General features: G+C 44.8%; 1 protein-coding gene across 1 annotated transcript in view; it reads right to left on the reverse strand.

The window, feature by feature from the left end:
• Positions 1–10,045: 10,045 nt before the first annotated feature.
• The window catches only part of LOC144487158 (E3 ubiquitin-protein ligase RNF185), a gene marked incomplete at its 5' end in the record, with an annotated part of 29,732 nt that continues 12,390 nt past the window's right edge, over positions 10,046–27,387 (reverse strand). The window contains 3 exons of the mRNA XM_078205219.1: positions 10,046–11,889; positions 20,853–20,970; positions 23,922–23,976. Of these exons, the coding sequence (XP_078061345.1) occupies positions 11,792–11,889; positions 20,853–20,970; positions 23,922–23,976 (271 nt within the window). The remainder of the gene's footprint in view (positions 11,890–20,852; positions 20,971–23,921; positions 23,977–27,387) is intronic.

The raw sequence follows: 27,387 nt of genomic DNA on the forward strand, positions 1-27,387 counted from the left end.
GGACCCTGTGCGAGAACCTCTCCGGCTATGTCGAGGGCATCCTGAAACCCATTGTACAAAGAACCCCCAGCTTTTGTCGCGACACGACGGACTTCCTACAGAAACTCGGCACACATGGAGCAGTTGAACCAGGAGCGCTCCTCGTCACAATGGATGTCTCGGCACTCTACACCAGCATCCCCCATGACGATGGCATTGCTGCAACGGCCTCAGTGCTCAGCGCCAACAACTGCCAGTTTCCAGATGCAATTTTACATCTCATCCGCTTCATCCTGGACCACAATGTCTTCACCTTCAACAACCAGTTCTTCATCCAGACACACGGAACAGCCATGGGGACCAAATTCGCACCTCAATATGCCAACATCTTCATGCACAGGTTCGAACAAGACTTCTTCACCGCACAGGACCTTCAACCGATGCTATACACTAGATACATCGATGACATTTTCTTCCTTTGGACTCATGGTGAGCAATCACTGAAACAACTATATGATGACATCAACAAGTTCCATCCCACCATCAGACTCACCATGGACTACCCTCCAGAATTGATTGCATTCTTGGACACACGCATCTCCATTAAGGACGGTCACCTCAGCACCTCACTGTACCGCAAACCCACGGATAACCTCATGATGCTCCACTTCTCCAGCTTCCACCCTAAACACGTTAAAGAAGCCATCCCCAACGGACAAGCCGTCCGTATACACAGGATCTGCTCGGATGAGGAGGATCGCAACAGACACCTCCAGACGCTGAAAGATGCCCTCATAAGAACAGGATATGGCGCTCGACTCATCGATCGACAGTTCCGACGCGCCACAGTGAAAACCGCACCAACCTCCTCAGAAGACAAACACGGGACATGGTGGACAGAGTACCCTTCGTCGTCCAGTACTTCCCCGGAACGGAGAAGCTATGGCATCTCCTCCGGAGCCTTCAACATGTCATTGATGAAGACGTACATCTCGCCAAGGCCATCCCCACACCCCCACTTCTTGCCTTCAAACAACCGCACAACCTCAAACAGACCATTGCCCGCAGCAAACTACCCAGCCTTCAGGAGAACAGTGACCACGACACCACACAACCCTGCCACCGCAACCTCTGCAAGACGTGCCGGATCATCGACACGGATGCCATCATCTCACGTGAGAACACCATCTACCAAGTACACCTACTCTTGCAACTCGGTCAATGGTGTCTACCTGATACGCTGCAGGAAAGGATGTCCCGAGGCATGGTACATTGGGGAAACTATGCAGACGCTACGACAACGGATGAATGAACACTGCTTGACAATCACCAGGCGAGACTGTTCTCTTCCTGTGGGGGAGCACTTCAGCGGTCACGGGCATTCAGCCTCTGATCTTCGGGTAAGCGTTTTCCAAGGCGGCCTTCACGACACACGACAGCGCAGAGTCGCTGAGTAGAAACTGATAGCCAAGTTCCGCACACATGAGGACGGCCTAAACCAAGATGTTGGGTTTATGTCACACTATCAGTAACCCCCACAGCTTGCCTTCTAGACTTGCAGAATCTCACTGGCTGTCCTGTCTGGAGACAATACACATCTCTTTAACCTGTGCTTGTCAGTTGTTTGGCTTTAATCTGAGTTGTTTGGGTTTAATCTCAGTTGTTTGGGTTTAATCTCCGTTGTTTGGATTTAATCTCCGTTGTTTGGGTTTAATCTCAGTTGTTTGGGTTTAATCTCAGTTGTTTGGGTTTAATCTCAGTTGTTTGGATTTAATATGAGTTGTTTGGATTTAATCGCAGTTTGTTTGGGTTTGATCTCAGTTGTTTGGATTTAATCTCAGTTGTTTGGATATAATTTGGATATAATCCGCTCTGTGTTCCTGCTTTTTAAACTGTCACCGCTCTGTGTTCCTGCTCTTTAAACTGTCGCCGCTCTGTGTTCCTGCTTTTTAAACTGTCACCGCTCTGTGTTCCTGCTTTTTAAACTGTCGCCGCTCTGTGTTCCTGCTTTTTAAACTGTCACCGCTCTGTGTTCCTGCTTTTTAAACTTCTTTCCCAGTGCACTCTGAGGAAGGGGAAAAAGGGTTCAGTGTTCCATTGGAGCAATTCTTTTTCTTTGTAGCAGTAAGTTATATGGAGGGGATGGAAGTGAAGGCAGTGCAATGTACCTCCTGCAGAATGTTTGAGGTGAGGGACACCGTCAGTGTCCCTGCTGATTACACCTGTGGGAGGTGCACCCATCTGCAGCTCCTCCAAGACCGCGTTAGGGAGCTGGAGCTGGAGTTGGATGAGCTTAGGGTCATCAGGGAGGCAGAGAGGGCCATAGACACAAGCTTCAGGGATATAGTTGCTCCAGGGAATGAAAATGGATGGGTGACAGTGAGAGGGGCTGGGAGGAAGCAGTCGGTGCGGGGATCCCCTGTGGTCGTTCCCCTTAGCAACAAGTATTCCACTTTGGATACAGGTGAGGGGAGCGACCTACCAGTGGTGAGCCGCAGTGACCAGATCGCCAGCGCTGAGTCCGTCCCTGTGGCTCAGAAGGGAAAGGGGGAGAGCGGTAGAGCTATAGTTATTGGGGACTCGTTTGTTAGAGGGATAGATAGGAGGTTCTGTGGCAACAAGAGAGACTCACGGATGGTATGTTGCCTCCCAGATGCCAGGGTCCGTGACATCTCCGACCGTGTCTTCAGGATTCTAAAGGGGGAGGGGGAACAGTCACAAGTCGTGGTGCACGTCGGCACCAAAGACATAGGTAAGAGAGGGGACGGGGATTTAAAACAGGAATTCAGGGAGCTAGGGTGGAAGCTGAGAGCCAGGACAAAACAGGTTGTCATCTCTGGTATGTTGCCGGTGCCACGGGATAGCGAGTTGAGGAACAGGGAGAGAGTGCAGTTAAACACATGGATGCAGGGATGGTGTAGGAGAGAGGGTTTCAGCTATGTGGATAATTGGAACACTTTCTGGAGAAGGTGGGACCTGTACCAACAGGACGGGTTGCACCTGAACCAGAGGGGCACCAATATCCTGGGAGGGAAATTTGCTACAGCTCTTCGGGGGGGTTTAAACTAATTTGTCAGGGGGATGGGAAAAGGAGTTGTAGTCCGGAGGTCAGTGAGTGTAGTGAGGTACTGGGAAGGGTATCATGGTCAAAGGTGGGTACCAGCAGACAAGAAGGTGGGTTGAAGTGTGTCTACTTCAATGCAAGGAGCATCCGAAATAAGGTAGGTGAACTTGGGGCGTGGACTGGCACTTGGGACTACGATGTTGTGGCCATTACGGAGACATGGGTAGAACAAAGACAGGAATGGTTGTTGGAAGTTCCGGGGTATAGATGTTTCAGTAAGAGTAGGGTAGCTGGTAAAAGAGGTGGAGGAGTGGCACTGTTAATCAAGGAGAGTGTAACGGCTGCAGAAAGGCATTTCGAAGGGGATCTGCCTACAGAGGTAATATGGGCTGAGGTTAGAAATAGGAAAGGAGCGGTCACGTTGTTAGGAGTTTACTATAGGCCCCCAAATAGTAATAGAGATGTGGAGCAAGAAATTGCTAAGCAGATGATGGATAGGTGTGGAGGTCACAGGGTAGTTGTCATGGGGGACTTTAACTTTCCAAATATTGACTGGAGCCTTTATAGGTTGAATAGTTCAGATGGGGCAGTTTTTGTGCAGTGTGTGCAGGAGGGGTTCCTGACACAATATGTGGATAAGCCGACAAGAGGTGGGGCCACATTGGATTTGGTACTGGGAAATGAACCGGGCCAAGTGTTAGATTTGGTTGTGGGAGAGCACTTTGGAGATAGTGACCACAATTCGGTGTCTTTTGTTATTGCAATGGAGAGGGAGAGGGCCATACGGCAGGGCATAGTTTACAATTGGGGGAGAGGTAATTATGATGCAATCAGGCGGGAATTAGGAAGCACAGGATGGGAACAAAAATTGTCAGGGAAAGGCACTAATGAAAAGTGGAACTTTTTCAAGGAACAAATACTGCATGTCCTTGATAGGTATGTCCCTGCCAGGCAGAGAGGAAATGGCCGAGTGAGGGAACCATGGTTCACAAAAGAGGTGGAATGTCTTGTCAAGAGGAAGAAGGAAGCATATGTAAGGTTGAGAAAACAAGGTTCAGTTGGCTCGATGGAGGGTTACAAGTTAGCAAGAAATGAGCTGAAAAAGGGGCTTAGGAGAGCTAGGAGGGGGCATGAGAAGTCCTTGGCGGGTCGAATCAAGGAAAACCCCAAGGCTTTTTACTCTTATGCGAGGAATAAAAGAATGACCAGGGTGAGGTTGGGGCCGGTCAAGGACGGCAGTGGGAATTTGTGCATGGAGTCAGAAGAGATAGGAGAGGTGATGAATGAATACTTTTCTTCAGTGTTCACGGAGAGGGGCCATGTTTTTGAGGAAGAGTGGGTGTCACAGGCTGATAGGCTGGAGGAAGTAGATGTTCGGAGGGAAGATGTACTAGCAATTTTGAATAAACTGAAAGTTGATAAGTCCCCTGGGCCTGATGAAATATATCCTAGGAGTCTTTGGGAGGCAAGGGATGAGATAGCAGAGCCTTTGGCATTGATCTTTGCATCCTCACTGTCCACGGGGGTGGTGCCAGAGGACTGGAGAGTGGCGAATGTGGTTCCTCTGTTTAAGAAAGGGAATAGAAATGATCCTGGTAATTATAGGCCAGTTAGTCTTACTTCGGTGGTCGGTAAGTTGATGGAAAAGGTCCTCAGGGATAGGATTTACGACCATTTGGAAAGATGCTGCTTAATCCGGGATAGTCAGCACGGATTTGTGAAGGGCAAGTCTTGCCTCACAAATTTGATAGAATTTTTTGAAGAAGTAACTAAGTCTGTAGATGAAGGTAGTGCAGTTGATGTCATATACATGGATTTTAGTAAGGCGTTTGATAAAGTCCCCCATGGTCGGCTTATGAAGAAAGTAAGGATGTGTGGGATGGAGGGAAGTTTGGCCGATTGGATAGGTAACTGGCTATCTAACAGAATGTGGAGATGCCGGCGTTGGACTGGGGTAAACACAGTAAGAAGTTTAACAACACCAGGTTAAAGTCCAACAGGTTTATTTGGTAGCAAAAGCCACACAAGCTTTCGGAGCTCTTAGCCCCTTCTTCAGGTGAGTGGGAATTCTGTTCACAAACAGAGCTTATAAAGACACAGACTCAATTTACATGAATAATGGTTGGAATGCAAATATTATTTGCATTCCAACCATTATTCATGTAAATTGAGTCTGTGTCTTTATAAGCTCTGTTTGTGAACAGAATTCCCACTCACCTGAAGAAGGGGCTAAGAGCTCTGAAAGCTTGTGTGGATTTTGCTACCAAATAAACCTGTTGGACTTTAACCTGGTGTTGTTAAACTTCTTACTGTATCTAACAGAAGACAGAGGGTGGTGGTGGATGGAAAATTTTCGGACTGGAAACCGGTTACCAGCGGAGTGCCACAGGGATCAGTGCTTGGTCCTCTGCTATTTGTCATTTTTATAAATGACTTGGAGGAGGGGGCTCAAGGGTGGATTAGTAAATTTGCTGATGACACCAAGATTGGTGGAGTAGTAAATGAGGTGGAGGGCTGTTGTAGGCTGCAAAGAGATATAGATAGGATGCAGAGCTGGGCTGAAAAATGGCAAATGGAGTTTAACCCTGACAAATGCGAGGTGATTCATTTTGGTAGGACAAATTTAAATGTGGATTACAGGGTCAAAGGTAGGGTTCTGAAGAATGTGGAGGAACAGAGAGATCTTGGGGTTCATGTCCATAAATCTCTGAAGGTTGCCACTCAAGTGGATAGAGCCGTGAAGAAGGCCTATAGTGTGTTGGCGTTCATTAACAGGGGGTTTGAGTTTAAGAGCCGTGGGGTTATGCTGCAACTGTACAGGACCTTGGTGAGACCACATTTGGAATATTGTGTTGTAGCGGGATCCCTCTTTTTAACTCCACTGGGCTTATTTTAGGTTTGGTTCTCCGTCACCCAAACCCCACCAATGCCCGAGTGATTCTCTCTCTCGCCGATGGAACAATGGCCACCTTGCGTCTACTTCACTAGAGTAGCGCTCCCAAGAGAGAGAAAAGGAAACTGCTGCCTATCCACTACCTGGCAGCCTTTCCTGAGTGGGCGGTTTCGAAGCGCCCAGGGTACCCTCAGTTCTAGACTCCGGAATTATGGTAAGGAATATTTATATTGTGACTTAGTCAGAGATCATCGGTGAGAAATTGAAAAGATCAAAATGGACTCCAACGGAAGTCAAAGATATATATATATTAAAACATCAAGGTCAAAGGTCATCAAACACCAGGAAAACAACACACCATGCCTTATGCTCTATGAGACTATAGCTATGGAAGGAATACTAAAACGGACACAACGGAATTCTTACTTTATACAAGTTTACCACATCTTAAACTATTAAAGGTACATGCAAAAGCCCCCCCCTTTCCCCAAAGCCTCATCCACTATGATGGTCTCGAGAACTTGGCAAATTACCGGAGGGTACTCACAATCCTAGTTTAAATTGCTCAGTGGGCTTCAGGCCACGTGCTGGAGACGACCGAGAGGCAGGAATAGGAGGAGAGTGGAGAGTGCTGTCATGCTGGTCCGAAGAGAAAAGCGAGAAATGGCCGGCCTGACCATCCTTTTATATTGTAAAACTTGAATTCTTTTCCTGCCAACTCCGCCCCCCTTCCAATCAGCAGTTCCACAGACAAAGGCTTGCTAGTGTTATCTGCAGCTGCGATCTTACAGTCCATAGAGACCAGATGGTCCCATCCCAGGTGATAGGTCTCTTGCTGTCCTTTATTGTTCCATCGGAGATCGTTTAATTGTTTTCTCATTAGGGAAATGGGCTTCTCCTCGCTCTGGGACAAGGCCATTATCACCTGTATTGAGTCCAGACCAGGTGCATTGTCTTGCTGCCGGCCTAGTCTGGTGAGGTCGTCAGGTCCTTTTTGTGCTGCTGATAACCTAATCAGCAGTCTGTCTGTTTTCTGGCTGCTTGCAATTTTTGGACTGGGCCCCTTCACACACACACACACACACACACACACACACACACACACACACACACACAGGCTGGCTGGGCTCCCTGGGACATTTTTGGTCAAGTCTTGCAGCCAAGTGTGGCCACTTTCACAGTTCTTTAGGGTTCAGCCTGAGTTGCCCGAAAAACTTACAGTGTGCAGTTCTGGTCACCTCACTATAAGAAGGATGTGGAGACACTGGAAAGAGTGCAGAGATTTACCAGGATGCTGCCTGGTTTGGAGGGTAGGTCTTATGAGGAAAGGTTGAGGGAATTTGGGCTTTTCTCTTTGGAGCGGAGGAGGTTGAGAGGAGACTTGATCGAGGTTTATAAGATGATGAGGGGGATAGATAGAGTGAACGTTCAAAGACTATTTCCTCGGGTGAATGGAGTGGTAACTAGGGGGCATAACTATAGGGTTCATGGTGGGAGATATAGGAAGGATGTCCGAGGTAGGTTTTTTACTCAGGGAGTGGTTGGGGTGTGGAATAGACTGCCTGCAGGGGTAGTGGAGTCAGAAACTTTCGGAACATTTAAGAAGCTATTGGATAGGCACATGGAGTACTTTGGGATGAGAGGGAGGAAATAGCTTGATCTGGGTTTCCCTTGGGCGGCACGGTAGCACAGTGGTTAGCATTGCTGCTTCACAGCTCCAGGGTCCCAGGTTCGATTCCCGGCTCGGGTCACTGTCTGTGTGGAGTTTCCACATTCTCCTCGTGTCTGCGTGGGTTTCCTCCGGGTGCTCCGGTTTCCTCCCACAGTCCAAAGATGTGCGGGTTAGGTTGATTGGCCAGGTTAAAAATTGCCCCTTAGAGTCCTGGGATGCGTAGGTTAGAGGGATTAGCGGGTAAATATGTGGGGGTAGGGCCTGGGTGGGATTGTGGTCGGTGCAGACTCGATGGGCCGAATGGCCTCCTTCTGCACTGTAGGGTTTCTATGATTTCTATGAAAGCTCGGCACAACATCGTGGGCCGAAGGGCCTGTTCTGTGCTGTACTGGTCTATGTTCTATTAATGCTCCCTCCACTCACATTGTCTGTATCTTTAAGACCTGGTTGGCTGTAGAGACTTGCCTTCTAATCAGTATTCTGTAACTTCATTTTGTGTCTCTGTGCCCTGCTTGAGAGCAGATTTCCACTCCATCTGACGAAGGAGCAGCGTTCCGAAAGCTAATGGTATTTGCTACCAAAAAAATCTGTTGGACTTTAACCTGGTGTTGTTATAACTCTTACTATCTCATAGAAGGCAGAGGGTTGTGGTGGATGGAAAATTTTCAGACTGGAGACCAGTTACCAGCGGTGTACCACAAGGATCAGTGCTGGGTCCTCTGCTATTTGTGATTTTTATAAATGACTTGGAGGAGGGGGCTGAAGGGTGGATCAGTAAATTTGCTGATGACACCAAGTTTGGTGGAGTACTGGATGAGGTGGAGGGCTGTTGTAGGCTGCAAAGAGACATTGATAGGATGCAGAGCTGGGCCGAAAAATGGCAGATGGAGTTTAACCCTGATAAGTGCGAGGTGATTCATTTTGGTAGGACAAATTTGAATGCGGATTACAGGGTCAAAGGTAGGGTTCTGAGGAATGTGGAGGAACAGAGAGGTCTTGGGGTTCATATCCACAGATCTCTGAAGGTTGCCACTCAAGTGGATAGAGCCGTGAAGAAGGCCTATAGTGTGTTAGCGTTGATTAACAGGGGGTTTGAGTTTAAGAGCCGTGGGGTTATGCTGCAACTGTACAGGACTTTGGTGAGACCACATTTGGATTATTACGTGCAGTTCTGGTCACCTCACTACAAGAAGAATGTGGAAGCACTGGAGAGAGTGCAAAGGAGATTTACCAGGATGCTGCCTGGTTTGGAGGGTAGGTCTTATGAGGAAAGGTTGAGGGAGCTAGGGCTTTTCTCTTTAGAGCGGAGGAGGTTTATAAGATGATGAGGGGGATAGATAGAGTGGACGTTCAGAGACTATTTCCTCGGGTGGATGTAGCTGTTACTAGGGGGCATAACTATAAGGTTTGTGCTGGAAGATATAGGAGGGATGTACGAGGTAGGTTCCTTACTCAGAGTGGTTGGGGTGGGGAATGGACTGCCTGCTGTGATAGTGGAGTCGGACACTTTAGGAACTTTCAAGTGGTTATTGCATAGGCACACGGAGCACACTAGAATGATAGGGAGTGGGATAGCTTGGTCTTGGTTTCGGAAAAGGTTCGGTACAACATCGTGGGCCGAAAGGCCTGTACTATGCTGTACTGTTCTATGTTCTATGTAACCTGTGCCCCCTCGTAATTGATTCCTCCAACTTGGGAAAAAGCTTCTGACTATCCACTCTGTCCATGCCCCTCATAATCTTCTCTCAGGTCGCTCTTCAACTTCCATCGTTCCAGTGAGAACAAACCAAGTTTCTCCAACCTCTCCTCATCGCTGATGCCCTCCATACCAGGCAACATCCTGGTACATCTTTTCTGTACCCTCTCCAAAGCCTCCACATCCTTCTGGTAGTGTGGTGACCAGAATTGAACACTATATCCCAAGTGCGGCCTAAGGTTCTATAAAGCTGCAACATGACTTGCCAATTTTTAAACTGAATGGTTTGATTATATTCAGTTTTCCTAAAAGATAAGCGATTTCCTCTGATTATTGACTCCAGTGCCCGGGCAATAATAGATGTTACACTAACTTGCCAATAGTTCCCTGATTTATAACAAAGGGCTAATAAAGAGGTCTCACAACACCAGGTTAAAGTCCAACAGGTTTATTTGGAATCACGAGCTTTCGGAGCGCTGCTCCTTCATCAGGTGAGTGCAACGCTCCGAAAGCTTGTGATTCCAAATAAACCTGTTGTACTTTAACCTGGTGTTGTGAGACATGTTATTGTACCCACCCCATCCAATGCCAATATCTCCACATGAAGTCTCACAAGACACCATGGATAGGTCTTATATTAAATCCCCCTTCAGTGAGGAAATGCGAGTGTTTTGATTGTTTAAATGGATGAGCAGTTAACAGCCCCATCATTCGGACAAAGATACAATGATAAGAAAACAGTTGATGAGTGTACGCCTTTTATTTCACATTTGATACATTGTAGGAAACAGGATATCAAATTAAATTGTTTAATGTTTCTAAAAGAAGGCCATCATCCCACATACAACTGATATTCTCTCCTTTGGAACTGGGCTCAGTCTCTCTTCAGCATTAAGCCCACACCAGGTGTTGGAACCGTCGATGAATTGAGGAATTCCACTAAACAGTTGAGGTGGAGTCACTCCACAGTTGTCATCCTCATTCTATAACCGCACCTATTCCTCATCAGCCAATCTGTCACCTATTCTTCTCTGTAACAGTGAGCCCGATCACGTTCCACAGATATCCAATATTCCTCAGCCCAATCCATCCAGCTTTCTTAACTCCCAACGAGAACACTTTTCAGTTACACCTCCCAGGCCAGTCCAGGTGGTTTTTGACTGATGGTGGTTAACAGGATCGGGTCACAAGGGCTCTTGAATGTTCAAAGTGTTCCCCCATCTACTTCAATTAAGTTATAATTTAAACAACACATGCTGAGACCTCTGAAGATTCTGGTTTAATTGTAGTCTCTTCCCTGATGTTAGATGCGGAGTTACAGGGTCAAATAGCAATTAAATCATGAAAGAAAGCCTCTAACAGATGAACTTCTGAAGGATATTTAAGAATTGTTAATAATCTGCAAAAGGTGAATCCAGAAAATAAACAAAATGCCATGCAGCTAACCCCCCCCCCCCCCCCCCCCGAAGTTAATCACCATGGCACGACACACTTAGCTGAGAATCTCGCTGATATTTCAGGCAGCTTTATTTACCCATCACGTACTCAGCACCTCAGTTAAAGGGCAACCAAAAAACAGCAGAGTAGGTAAAGTACCACTGAAACACTTTGCTGTTACATTCTGAACTGAACCGGGAAAGACAGAGGGAGAAAACAACCTTTAATTGATCTAGTGAATGGAATTTACCAATGGCTGTCTTTGCCATAAGTGAAATTAATAGCAAGTAAACCAACTTGCATTTATCATCAGCCTCAGCTCACAAAAGGCTCTTCACAGCTAAAGAATTGCTTCTGAAGTGAAGGAACATGACAATCAATTCAGGCATAGCAAGATTCTGTAAACTGGAATGAAATACATGACCAGTTATACTGATTTTGGCAATGCCCAGGATCAGGCCCAGGACATACAGTACCCCTTGCTTGTCTTTAATATTACCATGGCATCTTTTATATTCATGTGAATGGACAAGTGAGACTTTAGTCCTGCCACACAGTGCCAGACTAGATTGTATTATCTAGTCTTTGAGTTGGAGGCAAATCAACTGAGCAAAGCTGCAGAGTGCTGCTGAAAGGCAGTATTAATTCTCTAGTCTACTTCAAGGACTATTTGTTCAGCCAAGAAGTTTCCCAGCCCTTCCCAAAGTGAAAGTGTAGCAGTGATTTGAGTATAGATATAGATCATCAGAAACTTTCACTTTGAAGTCAGCACCTGAATTTTTCACAGAATACAAACATTTCCACAGAATTACAGCCAAAGAACCTTTTAAACAAAGATTACTAGTCCATTCAAACCAGTTTCACATTCATGCTGTTTCATCAACTGCTGAATTCAAACAATAGTTTCAGTCCATTCGATACGCTTTTTGTTCTTAATGTATATCTGAAGGCAGAAAAACTTGATGAAAGATTCTAGCTTCTCAGCAAAGTTCCTCCATCTGCATTTTAGATTACACAAAGACCTGGAAAAAGGATTGCTTCTGTTTGTCCTCACGCAATGAGGAGCCAGAACATAATCACAAGAGCTACGAAGAGGAAAAGACGAGACAAAAACTGTTCATCCACATACTGCGGTGTTCCAGGGACTGCTGCAGGATGAAAGGGCACAAGAAGTCAGGTTCTATCACATGGAGACAATTCTACATTAAATGAACCTCACCCCCTCCTTGCACAGCGTTTCCCTTGTCTCCTGTTGTGGAGTATTGGATACCTTCCATTCTTGCCCTTACATTCACCTCTGTGTTAAATAGCAATGTTATTCATGTGCACAGGGCTCAAGAATCTTTTGCACCATCAATGTTTTTCTTTGTATCTTTTGCAGGTATCTCTGGCTGTTCTTGATGACAGGTGTACTACGCAGAGTCAGAGATGAAGCATGTGGTCTAGTGTGCCATTACATTGAGGTGAAAACAAATAGAAGTGTGGGCCAGTAAGCTGATAAATGCAGGCACAATGGACCGATCTTGGGAAACACCTGCCTATTGACTTGCAGCCTAAACATGATTTTTTTAATGAAATGATTTGTGATTCAAGATTATTAGGAAGATGATACTAATTGAACTTAGAAACCTATCAAAGTGAGGATCGCTAGAAGGGCATTCAAGAGGTAAAAGGGCATATGGAAATGTTTGCACTGCTACAGAATCATTTTTGAGATCAATGTGGGGATTAACCGGGTGGGACAAGTAAGGTCGGCACCACTATTGTTAAATATTAAATAAACAAATAATTTAGAATATAAACAGGTTGTATGAGGTCACAATCAGGAAAAGATGGAACAAGAGAGTTGACCTGGTCTGTTCTGTGCATAGAGCCTGCAAATGAATCAAATATAAAGATCATTACATTGAGGCATATATAGAAAATAGGGGTTGGCATGCGGCCCTTCGAGTCTGCTCCACCATTCATTTTGATCATGGCTGATCATCAAATTCAATATCCTGAGCCCGCCTTCCCCTTATCTCCTGATCCCTTTAGCCCCAAGAGCTATATCTAGAGTCATAGAGGTTTACAGCATGGAAACAGGCCCTTCGAACCAACTTGTCCATGCTGCCCCTTTTTTAAACCCCTAAACTAATCCCAATTGCCTGCATTTGGCCCATGTCCATCTATACCCATGTAACTGTCTAAACTCTTTTTAAAAGACAAAATTGTACCTGCCTCTACTACTACCTCTGGCAGCTTGTTCCCGATACTCACCACCCTGAGAGAGAATAAATTGCCCCTGTGGAACCTTTTGGACCTCTCTCCTCTCATCTTAAACCTATGCCCTCTAGTTTTATCCTCCCATACCTTTGGGAAAAGATATTGACTATCTAGCTGATCTATGCCCCTCATTATTTTATAGACCTCTATAAGATCACCCCTAAGCCTCCTACGCTCCAGAGAAAAAAATCCCAGTCTGTCCACCCACTCCTTTTAACTCAAACCATCAAGTCCCGGTAGCATCCTAGTAAATCTTTTCTGCACTCTTTCTAGTTTAATAATATCCGTTCTATAATAGGGTGACCAGAACTATACACAGTATTCCAAGTGTGGCCTTACCAATGTCTTATATAACTTCGACAAGATATCCCAACTCCTGTATCCAATATTCTGACCAATGAAACCAAGCATGCTGAATGCCTTCTTCACCACTCTATCCACCTGTGACTCCACTTTCAAGGGGCTATGAACCTGTACCCCGAGATCTCTTTGTTCTATGACTCTCCCCAATGCCTTACCATTATCTGAGTAAATCCTGCCCTGGTTCGATCGACCAAAATGCATCACCTCACATTTATTTAAATTAAACTCCATCTGCCATTCGTCAGCCCACTAGCCCAATGGATCGAGATCCCATTACAACCTAGATAACCTTCTTCACTATCCACTACGCCACCAATCTTGGTGTCATCTGTAAACCTACTAACCGTGCTTACTAAATTCGCAACCAAATCATTAATATAAATGACAAACAACAATGGATCCAGCACCGATCCCTGAGGCACACCACTGGTCACAGGCCTCCAGTTTGAAAAACAACCCTCTACAACCACCCTCTGTCTTCTGTCAAGCAAATTTTGTATCCATTTGGCTACCTTGTCCTGGATCCCCTGAGATTTAACCTGATGCAACAACCTACTATGTGGTACCTTGTCAAAGGCCTTGCTAAAGTCCATGTAGACAACATCAACTGCACTGCCCTCATCTACCTTCTTGATCACCCCTTCAAAAACTGCAATTAAATTTGTGAGGCATAATTTTCCACTCACAAAGCCATGCTAACTGTCCCTAATCAGTCCTTGCATCTCTAAATGCCTGTAGATTCTGTCTCTCAAAATATCTTCCAACAACTTACCCACTACAGATGTGAGGCTCACCGACCTGTAGTTCCAGGCGTTTCCCTGCAGCCCTTTTTGAACAAAGGCACAATATTTGCCACCCTCCAATCTTCAGGCACTTCACCTGTGACTATCGATGATTCAAATATCTCTGCTAGGGGACCCGCAATTTCCTCCCTAGCCTCCCTGGGATACACTTCATCAGGTCCCGGGGATTTATCTACCTTGATGCACTTTAAGACTTCCAGCACGTCCTTCTCTGTTATATGCACACTCCTCAAGACATCACTTTTATTTCCCCAAGTTCCCTAACATCCATGCTTTTCTCAACAGTGAAATACTGATGAGAAATATTCATTTAGAATCTCACCCATCTCTTGTGGATCCATACATAGATTACCTCGTTGATCCTTAAGAGGTCCTACTCTCTCCCCAGTTACTCTTTTGCCCTTCCCTTTATGTATTTGTAGAAGCTCTTTGGATTCTCCTTTGCCTTAGCTGCCAAAACAATCTCATGTCCCCTTTTGCCCTCCTGATTTCTCTCTTAACTCTATCTACACTCCCTATACACTTCAAGGGATTCACTTAATCCCAGCTGCCTTTGCATGTCACGTGCCTCCTCCTCCTCCTTCACCAAGGCCTCAACATCCTGAGTCATCCAGGGTTCCCTACTTCTATCAGCCTTGCCCTTCACTCTAAGAGGAATGTGCTTACCCTGAACCTTGGTTAACACACTTATGAAAGCCTCCCACTTACCAGACATCCCTTTGCCTTCCCACAGACTCCCCCAATTAACTCGAACATTCCTGCCTGATACCATCAAAATTGGCCTTGCCCCAATTTAGAATTTTCACTTTTGTGCCAGACGTATCATTCTCCATAGCTATCTTAAAACTAATAGAATTATGGTCACTGTTCTCAGAGTGATCCCTCACTAACACTTCTGTCACCTGCCCTTCCTTATTTCCCAAGAGGAGGTCCTCTCTGGTTGGGCCATCCACATACTGATGAGAAATTCCTCCTGAATACACTCAACAAATTTCCCTGCATCCAAGCCACTCATACTATGGCTGTCCCAGTCAATGTTAGGAAAGTTAAAGCCCCCTACTATTATCACCCTATTTTTCTTGGAGCTATCTGTAATCTCCTTATATATTTGCTCCTCAATTTCCCGCCGACTATTTGGGGGCCTATAGTACAATTCTTATCAAAGTGATTTCCCCCTTCTTATTTCTCAGTTCAACCCATATAGATTCAGTGAGCGAAGCTAATTCCTTATTGAAATCACACAACGTTTTGGCCTCAACTATTTTCTGTAGTAGTAAATTCCACAGATTCACCACCCTCTGGGTGAAGAAATTTCTCCTCACCTCAGTTCTAAAAGATTTACCCCTTATCCTCAAACTACGACCCCTAGTTCTGGACTCCCCCAACATCAGGAACATGCTTTCTGAATCTACCCTGACTAATCCTGTTAGAATTATACAAGTTTCTATGAGATCCCCTCTCATTCCAATGAATACAATCCTAACTGACTTAGTCTCTTCTCATGTGACAGACCTGCCATCGCAGGAAAATGCCTGGTAAACCTTCGCTGTGCTCCCTCTATTGCAAGGACATCCTTCCTCAGGTAAAAATCCTTCCAAAAGAAAATCCTTCCAAAGCCACACACATCAGATGTGACCTCACCAACACCCTATACACTTGCAGTAAAACAAGATATAATTCTATACTCAAATCCTCTCGCAATGAAGGCCAACATACCATTTGCCTTCTTTATTACAGCTGTACCTGCATGCTATTACAACAATCAGAAAAGGCCAGGATAGTAAGATACAAACTATGAAAAGTAATTATAAATGTTCTACAAATGGACATAATATCATGAAAACATAACTTACAAAATGACTTAATTGTTAACATGTTACACTTTAAAGCAGGCTTCCCAGCCTTTCCAGTCCATTGACCATAGAGAATTAGAGCACAGAAGGAGACCATTCAGTCCATCATGTCCATGCGGGCCCAAGGACACTCAGGTGCCCTTTCTAATCCCACCTTCCTCACCCGGCCCAAATGCCTGTGGCTTACAGCACTTTAAAAAAAAATACCTGGACCTGCACCTTAAGAGTTTAGGGTGTCTGCCTCCACCATCAACTCGGGCAGCAAATTCCAGACCCCCACCACCCTCTGTGTAAAAAGGTTCTTCTTCAAGAGGGAGGTTTGATGGATGAGGAGCCTAGGATAGGGTGTGTAGATATTCTGCGTCATGTTGATATCAAAAAGGTGGTGGTATTGGGCATCTTAAAAAGCATTAAAGTAGATAAGTCCCCAGGGCCTGATGGGATCTATCCCAGAATACTGAGGGAGGTAAGGATGGAAATTGCTGGGGTCTTGACAGAAATCTTTGCATCCTCATTGGCTACAGGTGAAGTTCCAGAGGACTGGAGAGATAGCCAATGTTGTTCCATTAAGATGGGCAGCAGGGATAATCCAGGAAATTATCGGCCGGTGCACCTTACGTCAGTGGTATGGAAATTATTGGAAAAAATTCTTAGGGACAGGATTTACTCACATTTGGAAGAAAATGAACTTATTAGTGATAGACAGCGTGGTTTTGTGAAGGGGAGGTCGTGCCTCACTAACCTGATCAAGTTTTTCGAGGAAGTGACAAAGATGATAGATGAAGGAAAGGCAGTGGATGTTGTATACATGGACTTCAGTAAAGCATTTGACAAGGTACCTCATGGTAGACTGATATAAAGGTGAAGTCACACAGGATCAGAGGAGAGCTGGCAAGATGGATATAGAACTGGCTTGGCCACAACTTGCCTGGGCTTGCAAAATCTCACTAACTGTCCTGGCTGGAGAAAATACACATCTCTTTAACCTGTACTTAACCCTCTCTCCACTCACATTGTCTGCACCTTTTAAGACTTGATTATCTGTAAAGACTTGCATTCCAACCATTATCTTGTAAATTGAGTTTGTGTCTTTATATGCCCTGTTTGTGAACACGGCTCCCACTCACCTGATGAAAGCTCCGAAAGCTTGTGGCTTGTGCTACCAAATAAACCTGTTAGACTTTAACCTGGTGTTGTGAGACTTCTTATTTGGCCATAGAAGACAGAGGGTAGCAGTAGAGCAGTGCTTTTCTGGATGGAAAGCTGTGACTAGCAGTGTTCCAGAGGGATCAGTTTCCGGGACCTTTGCTGCTCGTAACATATAAAAATGATTTGGAGGAAAATGCAGCTGGTCTAATTAGTAAGTTCACAGGCGACACAAAAATCGGTGGAGTTGCAGATAGTGAATAGTCTGTAGCGGATAGACTGGTTGGAGACTTGGGTGGAGAAACGGCAGATGGAGTTTAATCCAGACAAGTGTGAGATAATGCATTTTGAAAGATCCAATGCATGTAGGATTTATACAGTAAATTGTAGAATCCTTAGTAGTATTGACAGGCAGAGAGATCTGGGCGTACATGTCCACCGATTACTGAAAGTGGCAACGCAGGTGGATAAGGTAGTCAAGAAAGCATACAGCATGTGTGCCTTCATCAGTCAGGCATTGAGTATAAAAATTGGCAGGTCATGCTGCAGCTATAGTCGACCTCATTTTGAATATTGTGTACAATTCTGGTCGCCACACTACCAGAAGGATGTAGATGCTTTGGAGAGGGTACAGAAGAGGTTTACCAGAATGGTGCCTGGTCTTGAGGGTATTAGCTATGAGGATAAACTTGGTTTGTTTTCACTGGAACGACGGAGGTTGAGGGGTGACCTGACAGAGATTATGAGCGGCATGAACAGAGTGGATAGTCAGATGCTCTTTCCTGGAGTAGAAAAGTCAAGTACTGGGGGACATAGGGGGCAAAGTTTAGAGGAGATGTGTGAGGCAAGTTTTTTCTTTACACAGAGGTGGTGAATGTCTGGAATGCACTGCCTGTAGAGGTGGTGGGAGCAGGTACGATAGCGGCATTTAAGGTGCAACTGGACGAATACACGAATAGGACAAGAATGGAAGAATATGGACTCTAAGTGCATACGTTTTTAGTTTAGGCAGGCATCATGATCGGCGCAGGCTTGGAGGGCCAAAGGGCCTGTTACTGTGCTGTACTTTTGTTCTTTTGTTTTTCTTTGTTCTCAAGTCTCCTCTACACCTCATGCCATTTAGTTTGAATCTATGATCCCTGGTTCTAGAATTCTCCACCAAGAAAAACAATTTTATCCTGTCCACTATTTCTCTCCCTCAATTTTGTACACCTCAATCAACTCACTCCTCAGCTTTCTTGCCTCTTAGCTACATTTTTCTGGCCTGGGCAACATTCTTGTAAACCTACACTCTTTCCAGAGCAACAACATCCTTCCTGTAATGTGGTGACCAGAACTGCACACAATACTCCAGTTGTGGCCTCACCAGTGTTTTATACAATTCCAACATTATACCCTTACTTTTATAATATATATCTCTGCCAATGAAGGAGAGCATTCCATATGCATTCTTTATAACCTTGTCTACTTGAACTGCTGCCTTTAGGGACTTGTACACTTGTAAATCAAGATCTCTCAATTCATCTACCCCTCTCAGTATATTCCCACTTATTGTGTATTCCCTTTTACTGTTTGACCTCCATAAATGCCTCACACTTCTCTATGTTAAAATCCATCTGCCACTTTACCGACCACCCCGCCAAACCATCGATGTCACTTTGTAAATTATAGCTATCTTCTGCACTATCCTCTGCTCGGTCAATCTTTTGTGTTGTCTGCAAATTTACCAGTCGTGTTCCACGTTCATGTCCAGATTGTTAATATATAACACAAACAGTAAGAGTCCCAGCACCTGTGGAACACCACTTGAAACAACCTTCCATTCGCAAGGGCATCTATCGACCATTACCCTTTGTTTCCTGATACTAAGCCAACGGTATATACAGTTTGCCACATTACCATGTATCCCATGGGTTTTTAATCTGCCATGAGGGACCTTGTCAAACAGCTTGCTAAAATCTAGATACACAACATCCACTACGTTACTCTCATCAACACTTCCTCAAAGAATTCAATTAAATTTGTGAGGCAAGATCTTCCTTCAACAAATCCATGTTGACCGTCCCTGACTAGTCCATGCCTTTCTACGTTACAGTTAATCCTGCCTCGAATAAGGATTGATTCTACTAATTTGCCCACCACTGATGTAAGACTAATAGCTCTATAATTGTTTGGTATTTCCTTCCATTCCTTTTTAAACAATGCATTTTTCAAGTCCCCTGTTTCTAGTGAGGATTGGAAAATCATAATTTGCATGTAGCTCAAGTAATAATCTAGAGTTTATGACCTTTGAGGTTCTGCTTCTTAATTTGGTGCCTAGATCCTTGTACGGACTCTACGGAACCTCCTTCTTTGTGTTGCCTAGGTCTTCGAGACCCAGTTAGACCACTACAACTGGGTCCTTGGTCCCACTCCAAGTTCTTCTCCAGCTCTGAGCAGATGTCTTGAACGTTGGCACTAGGCAGTCAACTCAGTCTTCTGGAATTACGTTCTTTGCTCTGCGGTGCCAATCTCTCCACTAACCTGTCCCCAATGAATTGGCTGCTGATTGACTCACTAGTCAGCCTAGTGTCCATGCAGTGTGAAAAGTGCCTTTAAGCTGGACAGATAGCTTTTTTCAAATTTAAAAGGGCCAGGATTATCATGGAACCCTGGATTGTCTCCCATGGAACCAAAGGGCCCCAAGTCAAGGTGGGAAGAGGGGAAAAGGATCTCCAAGTACAAATATCCCAATCAGTAAAAGTTACATAACAGGTTAGCTCCACGAGGTGTGGTCATCCTCAGGTTAAATCACCATCAGTCAGTTCTCCCTCTCAATGGGGAGAGCAGCTTCTGGTCATCTGGGACTGAGGACCTTTTACCATTACAATAGGGGAAATTAAAACTTCAGCTTCAACCAGCAACTACAGGTTACATCCATGTTATTCCTGAGGCATTCAGTGGATAATGAATAAAAAAACATTAAACAGGCATCACATTTTTCCAAGTTCATTTGAGGGGATCTGGATACAGATTATCCTGTTAAGATACAATGAGATTTAGTCTGCTGAAAGTAAAAACTTCAGAATTATGCAGGCTACTAAACAATGTATTGGAGTGAACCTGCTCCTTTTCTCACCACACATTCTTGGCAGTGGTCCCAAGATAGCAACCAAGAACAGAAACTTGAAAACTGGTACAGACATGATGGTCAGAATTGCCGTGAGATTCTGATTCTATTCTATTAAGTGCTGGGCCAGTAACTATCAGGATCAGCTTTGAATGGGTTGCAGGCCAACCACACAATGCTTGCAATTATAGCCACTCTTTCAACCAACTTGATGCTAATTCTTCAATGCAATTTTCACAAGATGCATTTTAGTACTGGATATCAATGTCACTCTACTATGCTTTAGTTGCAATGCCGGATGAGGCCATTCCCACCTGGATGAGCTGTGAAGGCTGCAAAGGTAATGTCCCAATTCTTGCTTTGGAATGTGTGAAACTGAGCATGATCATTTTGCCTGCCCAACTCTCAAACTTTCATTTCCAAAACACTCAACAATTTTAAAATAGGAAAGCAATTATGTGTGCATAACATCGAGATCATGCCAGGTAGGGAGAGCTGGTTTTGTACCTGTTTGGTGCAGTACTGGATGTTATCTGAACAGGATGGAGAATGTGGTGATTTTAATCATGTACCTGGAGGTGGGCGGCCATCATTGATGTTAAATGCTGTTGCAAAAATCCCAAATGGAAATGCACCAATCCCAAATGACATCTGGAATCCACCATCTCCAAATCCAAAACCTTGAAAGCCCTGAGAAATAAGATTGTGGCAGTAATTCAACAGGAGCTGTTATGAAGAACACGTCTAGCACACTGCCTAACAAAAGCACCATTTACTGCATAATAAATTAAAATTTCCCACATTTCAGAACAGGGAAAATGAAAGCAAATTCAAAAGTGGAGGGGAACAATTGAGATGGGTAGAGAGTTGCTTAGGTAGTAGGGAGAACAGCTATGCACCCAAATTGGCTGGAAGTAACAGGCAGGGCCCATCAGGGAATCTGGGATCTGTCCTAGAGATTGCCAGGGGCAGGGAAGGAGGAGGAGGGGGAAAGAATGCGCAGGGGGAAGCAGAGGAAGAGGAGGGAGGAGTAGTGGAGAGGAGAACAGGTTAACCTTCACTCCAACAGTTGAAAACAAGGTTTTCAGACATAAAGAGAGGCCACTATTTCCTTTCACACCCTCAATCTCTCTACGATCAGTGCCCTGTACTAGAATAGTTTGAGTGGTGATGTTCGGAAAAGAGGAGTTGGTTCCCTCTTTGGCTCCTCAGATACCTGTTGCTTTACAAGCATTCACCCAATTGTCTGCTGACACGCTCAGTGGGAAAGGCACATTTGGTTGGATAGGGCTTGTGGCTAATTGAGAATCTTTCACGCAAATGAAGATTGCGAAGACAATGATTTTGGAGATTCCTGATATGATAGCAAAGGGGTAAAGTTACAGGATGAGGAAGAAATTGTGATGGAGAACATGAGTTACAGAATTCAAATTTTTTAAGAGTTGCATTAAAAACCCTGAAACAGAAACTAGTTCGGAGGGAAAGAGCAAGTTAAAGGGCCCACAGCAAAAGTTAAAACTGCTGTGAAAAAGGAATAGACAGCTTCTGCTTTAAAGGAGAAGACAACTGGATTTTGTTTTCAGTTTGTGAGAGAATGGGGAAGCTTCCTGATCTGAGGCTGAAATGTGTCTGAAAGCAGTCTGCGACATACTTATTTCAAAATACAAATCAATGCTGATGTAACTGAATGGTGGGCTATCTTATTCATTGAATAAGCCATGGAATCACAACAACCTTCAGTCAAAAGTGCTCAGTGGATGATCTATCTCAGCCTCCTCTGGAACGGCTGAAAGATCTGGATACTGCAAAGGCAATGAGTCCTGACAATATCTTGGCAATAGCACTGAAGACGTGCTCCACCACTTACTACACTCCTAGCCAAGATATTCCAGTGGAGCAGCAATACTGGCATCGACCCGGCAATGTGGAAAACTGCTCAGGTACGTCCTGTACACAAGAAACAGGTCAAATCCAACCCGACCAATTATCATCCCATCAGTCCACTCTCAATCCATCAGTAAAGTGATGGAAGGGGTCATCAACAGTGCTATCAAGCGGCACTCAGCAATAACCTGCTCACTGATGTTCAGTTTGGGTTCTGCCAGGGTCACTCAGCTCCGACCTCATTACAGCCTTGGTTCAAACATGGACAAAAGAGTGGGACTCGTGAGGTGAGATGAGAGTGACTGTCAGTGACATCAAGGCAGCACTTGACTGAGTGTGGCATCAAGAAGCCCTGATAAAACTGGAATCAGTGGTTGAAAGTCAGCTATCTCGGCTCCAGGACATCTCTGCATCCTCGGCCCAACCATCTTCAGCTGCTTCATCAATGACCTTCCTTCCATCATAAGGTCAGAAGTGGGAATGTTCGCCGATGATTGCACAATGTTCAGCAGCATTCACGACTCGTGAAGCAGTCCATGTTGAAGTGCAGCAAGACCTGGACAATACCCAGGCTTGGTCTGACAAGTGGCAAATAACACTCGCGCAACACATGCCTCTTGATATTCAATGGCATTACCATCACTGTCAACACCCATTGTTACCATTGACCAGAAACTGAACTGGATTAGCCATATAAACACAGTGGCTACAAGAGTAGGTCAGAGTCCCCAAAGCCTGTCCACCCTCGACAAGGCACAAGTCAGGACAGTGATGGAATACTCTCCACTTACCAAGATGAGTGCAGCTCCAACAGCATTCAAGAAGCTCAACACCATGCAGGACAAAGCAGCCCACTTAATTGGTATCCTTTCCACAAACATTCACTTCCCTACACTGATGCGCAGTGGCAGCAGTGTGTACGATCTACAAGATGCACAGCAGAAATTCACCAAGGTTCCTTAGGCAACATCTTCTATACCCATGACCACTATCATCTAGAAGGACAAGAGCAGCAGATACCTGCGGATCACCACCATCTGGACGGTCCCCTCCAAGTCACTCACCATCCTGACTTGGAAATATATCACTGTTGCTTCACACTTGCTCCTTAACAGCACTGTGGGTCTACCTACACTTTAGGGACTGCAGCAATTCAAGAAGGCAGCTCACCACCACCTTCTCAAGGGCAACTAGGTACGGGCAATAAATGCTGGCCTAGCCAGTGATGGCCACATCCTGTAAACTAATTTAAAAAAAAGAAAAAGGATAGAACAAGAAGGCGTTTGTTCTTAGCCAAATGTTTATCTGATCTATTTCTGCCCAGCATGTTTTTACAGAGAAATTGTTTTCAATGGTAAAAATGTAATTAACAGAATACCACATAGTTACGGTGATGGCATAATGAGTAATCAGGATTAGGAATGCACTCTCGGATGTGATACTACAGAGTCAGTAGTAGCCTTTAAAAGGATATTGGGGGAAAAAAATGCAGCAATATGAGAAAGAGGGTTGGAGCACGATTAGTTAATTGAAAGATTCAATGGGCTGAATAGCCTCATACTGCTCTGTGATTGTATAACAGACTGGAGGAGCTGAATAATTCACTCTTGCTTCTACGTTTCAATCTGTTTGTATCAGGAATGCGACACAAACTTAAAGGAAGACATTGACTATCCCACAGTTACCACAAACCATCCACCTCCTCCCAATTTCTCTCTTCGCCTTCCAGCTGCTGAAATGAATGAAGAAGCACTCACCCCTCTACTCTCTGGCTCAGGTCTCTGGCCTTGTGGTCTTGGAGGGGTTTTCTCTCTAAAATAGTACAAAATTTAAAGGTGTTTATGAAATGTGCCAGAATGAATCCAATTGCTTCTGCTGAATTTAAGCACATAAACCCTAAACAAAAATGATGATATCCCATAAACTTTACAAATAACCTATTTAAAACAAACAAATATTGAGAAGAATGGGACTGATAAACAATAAAAACCACGGCCCTGAAGCATGGGGAGCTGTGTGAATACAGGAGAGCCCTCCAAGCATTTTCCCACAGGGCAACAAGACCCAACTAATGGGGATGGCAGTAAAATGTAGATGTTTGTAATCTTACACAGAATGAAAAGTAAAGCATTCCCCATTCTGAATTATTTGAATGAGCTGTGATGCTGACAAGACATTTATTGCGGTGGGAATTGAGTCAACTGTAGACCAAACTTTGAGAATAAGGCAGGGGAGGAGTGTGGAAATGAGTGCTAAAGGCATTTATTTAAGTTTTGATAACAGTCTGGCAAACTTCAGGATCACTTTCCTCTTGCCAAACACAAATGAGCTGTGAATGACTGCACAAAACCTGTACACAATGGGTACTAACTTATTCGTTAGTCCACATTCAGCATCCTTATCCAGCCTTTCAGCAATTTTCACCAACTATATTGCAACTATTTACACTATCAAAATAACAGGCTGCCCTTTAATCCACATTGTTATCTCTGACAGCTACCAGTTTAGAATTGCTGTAGAACCATAGAAAATTACAGCTCAGAAACAGGCCTTTTGGCCCTTCTTGTCTGTGCCGAACCATTTTTTGCCTAGTCCCACTGACCTGCACTTGGACCATATCCATCCACACCCCTCTCATCCATGAACCCGTCCAAGTTTTTCTTAAATGTTAAAAGTTACCACTTTATCCGGCAGCTCATTCCACACTCCCACCACTCTCTGTGTGAAGAAGCCCCCCCTAATATTCCCTTTAAACTTTTCTCCTTTCACCCTTAACCCATGCCCTCTGTTTTTTTTCTCCCCTAGCCTCAGTGGAAAAAGCCTGCTTGCATTCACTCTATCTATACCCATCAAAATCTTATACACCTCTATCAAATCTCCCCTCATTCTTCTACGCTCCAGGGAATAAAGTCCCAACCTATTCAATCTCTCTCTCTAACTCAGCTTCTCGAGTCCCGGCAACATCCTTGTGAACCTTCTCTGCACTGTAATGTAAACAGGACCCAAAAGTTAGAAAATATCATGGGAAGAGGTCAATCCAAACGTTAACTAACATTGGGGACATCACCTCCATTCAAAACCTGGTCAGTTCCAGAAGTGCATCACAGTTTCCAACTTCCAGACAAATGCTTATATGCCTGAAGGGTTCTCCACGTTAATTGTTTAAATGCTGTTTTCAAAACAGGTGACAGTCTGCAGGGGATCAGGATTGATGATGGAAGGCCTTCAGCTTGTCCTAATCTTGCTGGCCTCAATTCTACAAGGGAGAGATTCCTTGTAGTTCATAGGAGGCAGTGGCACAGTTGTATTGTCACTGAACTAGTTAATCCAGAGATCCAGTGCAAGCAGCACAGGTTCAAATTTCACCCCAACAGATGGTGAAATCTAAATTTAGTAAAAACCTGGAATTGAAAGTCTAATCAATGACTGTTGATTGTCATAAAAACCCATGTTGTTCACTAATGTCCTTTAGGGAAGGAAATCTGCCATCCTTACCTGGTCTGGCCTACATGTGACTCCAGAGCCACAGCAATATAGTTGACTCTCAACGGCCCTCTGGAGGGCAGTTAGGGATGGACAATAAATGCTGGTCCAGCCAGTGACACTAATGTCCCATAACATGAATTAAAAGAATCAATTAACAATCTCTCTGTGCATGCCCATCCACCTTATCTTTACTCCTCATTCCCACCAGTAAAAACAGATCAAAGCATTTTCTTTATTAATTCATGGGGTGTGGGTGTCATAGACATAGCAAATAGGAGCAGGAATAAGCCAGCCGGCCTTTCAAGCCTGCTCCACTACTGAGTGTGATTGTGGCTGATCTTCTGACTCAACACCATATTCTCACTCTCCCCATACCCTTTGACACCAAGATATCTATTTCCTTCTTAAATATATTCAGTAATTTGGCCGCCACAGCTTCTGTGGTAGAGAATTTTACAGATTCACCATCCTCTGAGTGAAGAAGTTTCTCCTCCTAAATTGCTTATTCCTCATCCTGCCACTGCAACCCCTTGGTTCTGGACCCCTAACCTCCGTGTGTCCCCCTCCCCACCCAGAGGAAACAACATCCCTGCATCCAGTCTGCCCAGCCCTGTCAGAATTTTATATATTCCAATCAGATCCCCTCTCATTCTTCTAAATTCCAGTGAGTACAAAGCCCAGTTGTCACAATCTCACCATTTTAGGAATTAGTCTTGTGAACCTTCACTGCATTGCCTCTATGGCAAGTATATCCTTTCTAAAGCAAAAGACCAAAACTGCACATGATGCCCAAGGTGTGATTTCACCAGAGCCCTGCCCAGCTGCAGTAAGACCAAAGATGTGCGGGTTAGGTTGATTGGCCAGGTTAAAAATTGCCCCTTAGAGTCCTGGGATGCATAGGTTAGAGGGATTAGCGGGTAAATATGTGGGGGTAGGGCCTGGGTGGGATTGTGGTCAGTGCAGACTCGATGGGCCGAATGGCCTCCTTCTGCACTGTAGGGTTTCTATGATTCTATGAAGACATTCTTTGCTCCTTCACTCAAGTCCTCTTGCAATAAAGGCCAACATGGCGTTTGTCCTCCTAACTGCCTGCTATACCTGCACGCTTGTTTTCAGTGACTGATGTACAAGGACACCCAGGTCCTTTTGTATATCAACATTTATCAATCTATCACTATTTAAATAACGCTCTGCCATTCTGTTTCTCCATCCAGAGAGAATAATTTCACATTTATACTGCATCTGCCATATATTTGCCCACTCATTCAACTTGTCTGAATGACCTTGAAGCCCCTCAACATCCTCCTCACCACTCACCTCACCAAGTTTGGTGTTGTCAACAAACTTGGAAATATTACCTTTGGTCTCTTATCCAAAACATTGAGGTCGCTGGCTGGGCCCATCGCTAATTGCCCTAGAAATGAGTGGCTTGCTGGCTATTTTCAGAGGGCATTTAAGAGTCATTGGATGGCACGGTAGCACAGTGGTTAGCATTGCTGCTTCACAGCTCCAGGGACCTGGGTTCGATTCCCAGCTTGGGTCACTGTCTGTGTGGAGTTTGCATATTCTCCTCGTGTCTGCGTGGGTTTCCTCCGGGTGCTCCAGTTTCCTCCCACAGTCCAAAGATGTGCGGGTTAGGTTGATTGGCCATGCTAAAAATTGCCCCTTAGAGTCCTGAGATGCGTAGGTTAGAGGGATTAGTGGGTAAATATGTAGGGATATGGGGGTAGGGCCTGG

The sequence above is a fragment of the Mustelus asterias genome, unplaced genomic scaffold (genome assembly GCF_964213995.1).
Source record: "Mustelus asterias unplaced genomic scaffold, sMusAst1.hap1.1 HAP1_SCAFFOLD_625, whole genome shotgun sequence".
Taxonomy (NCBI): Eukaryota; Metazoa; Chordata; class Chondrichthyes; order Carcharhiniformes; family Triakidae; genus Mustelus; species Mustelus asterias.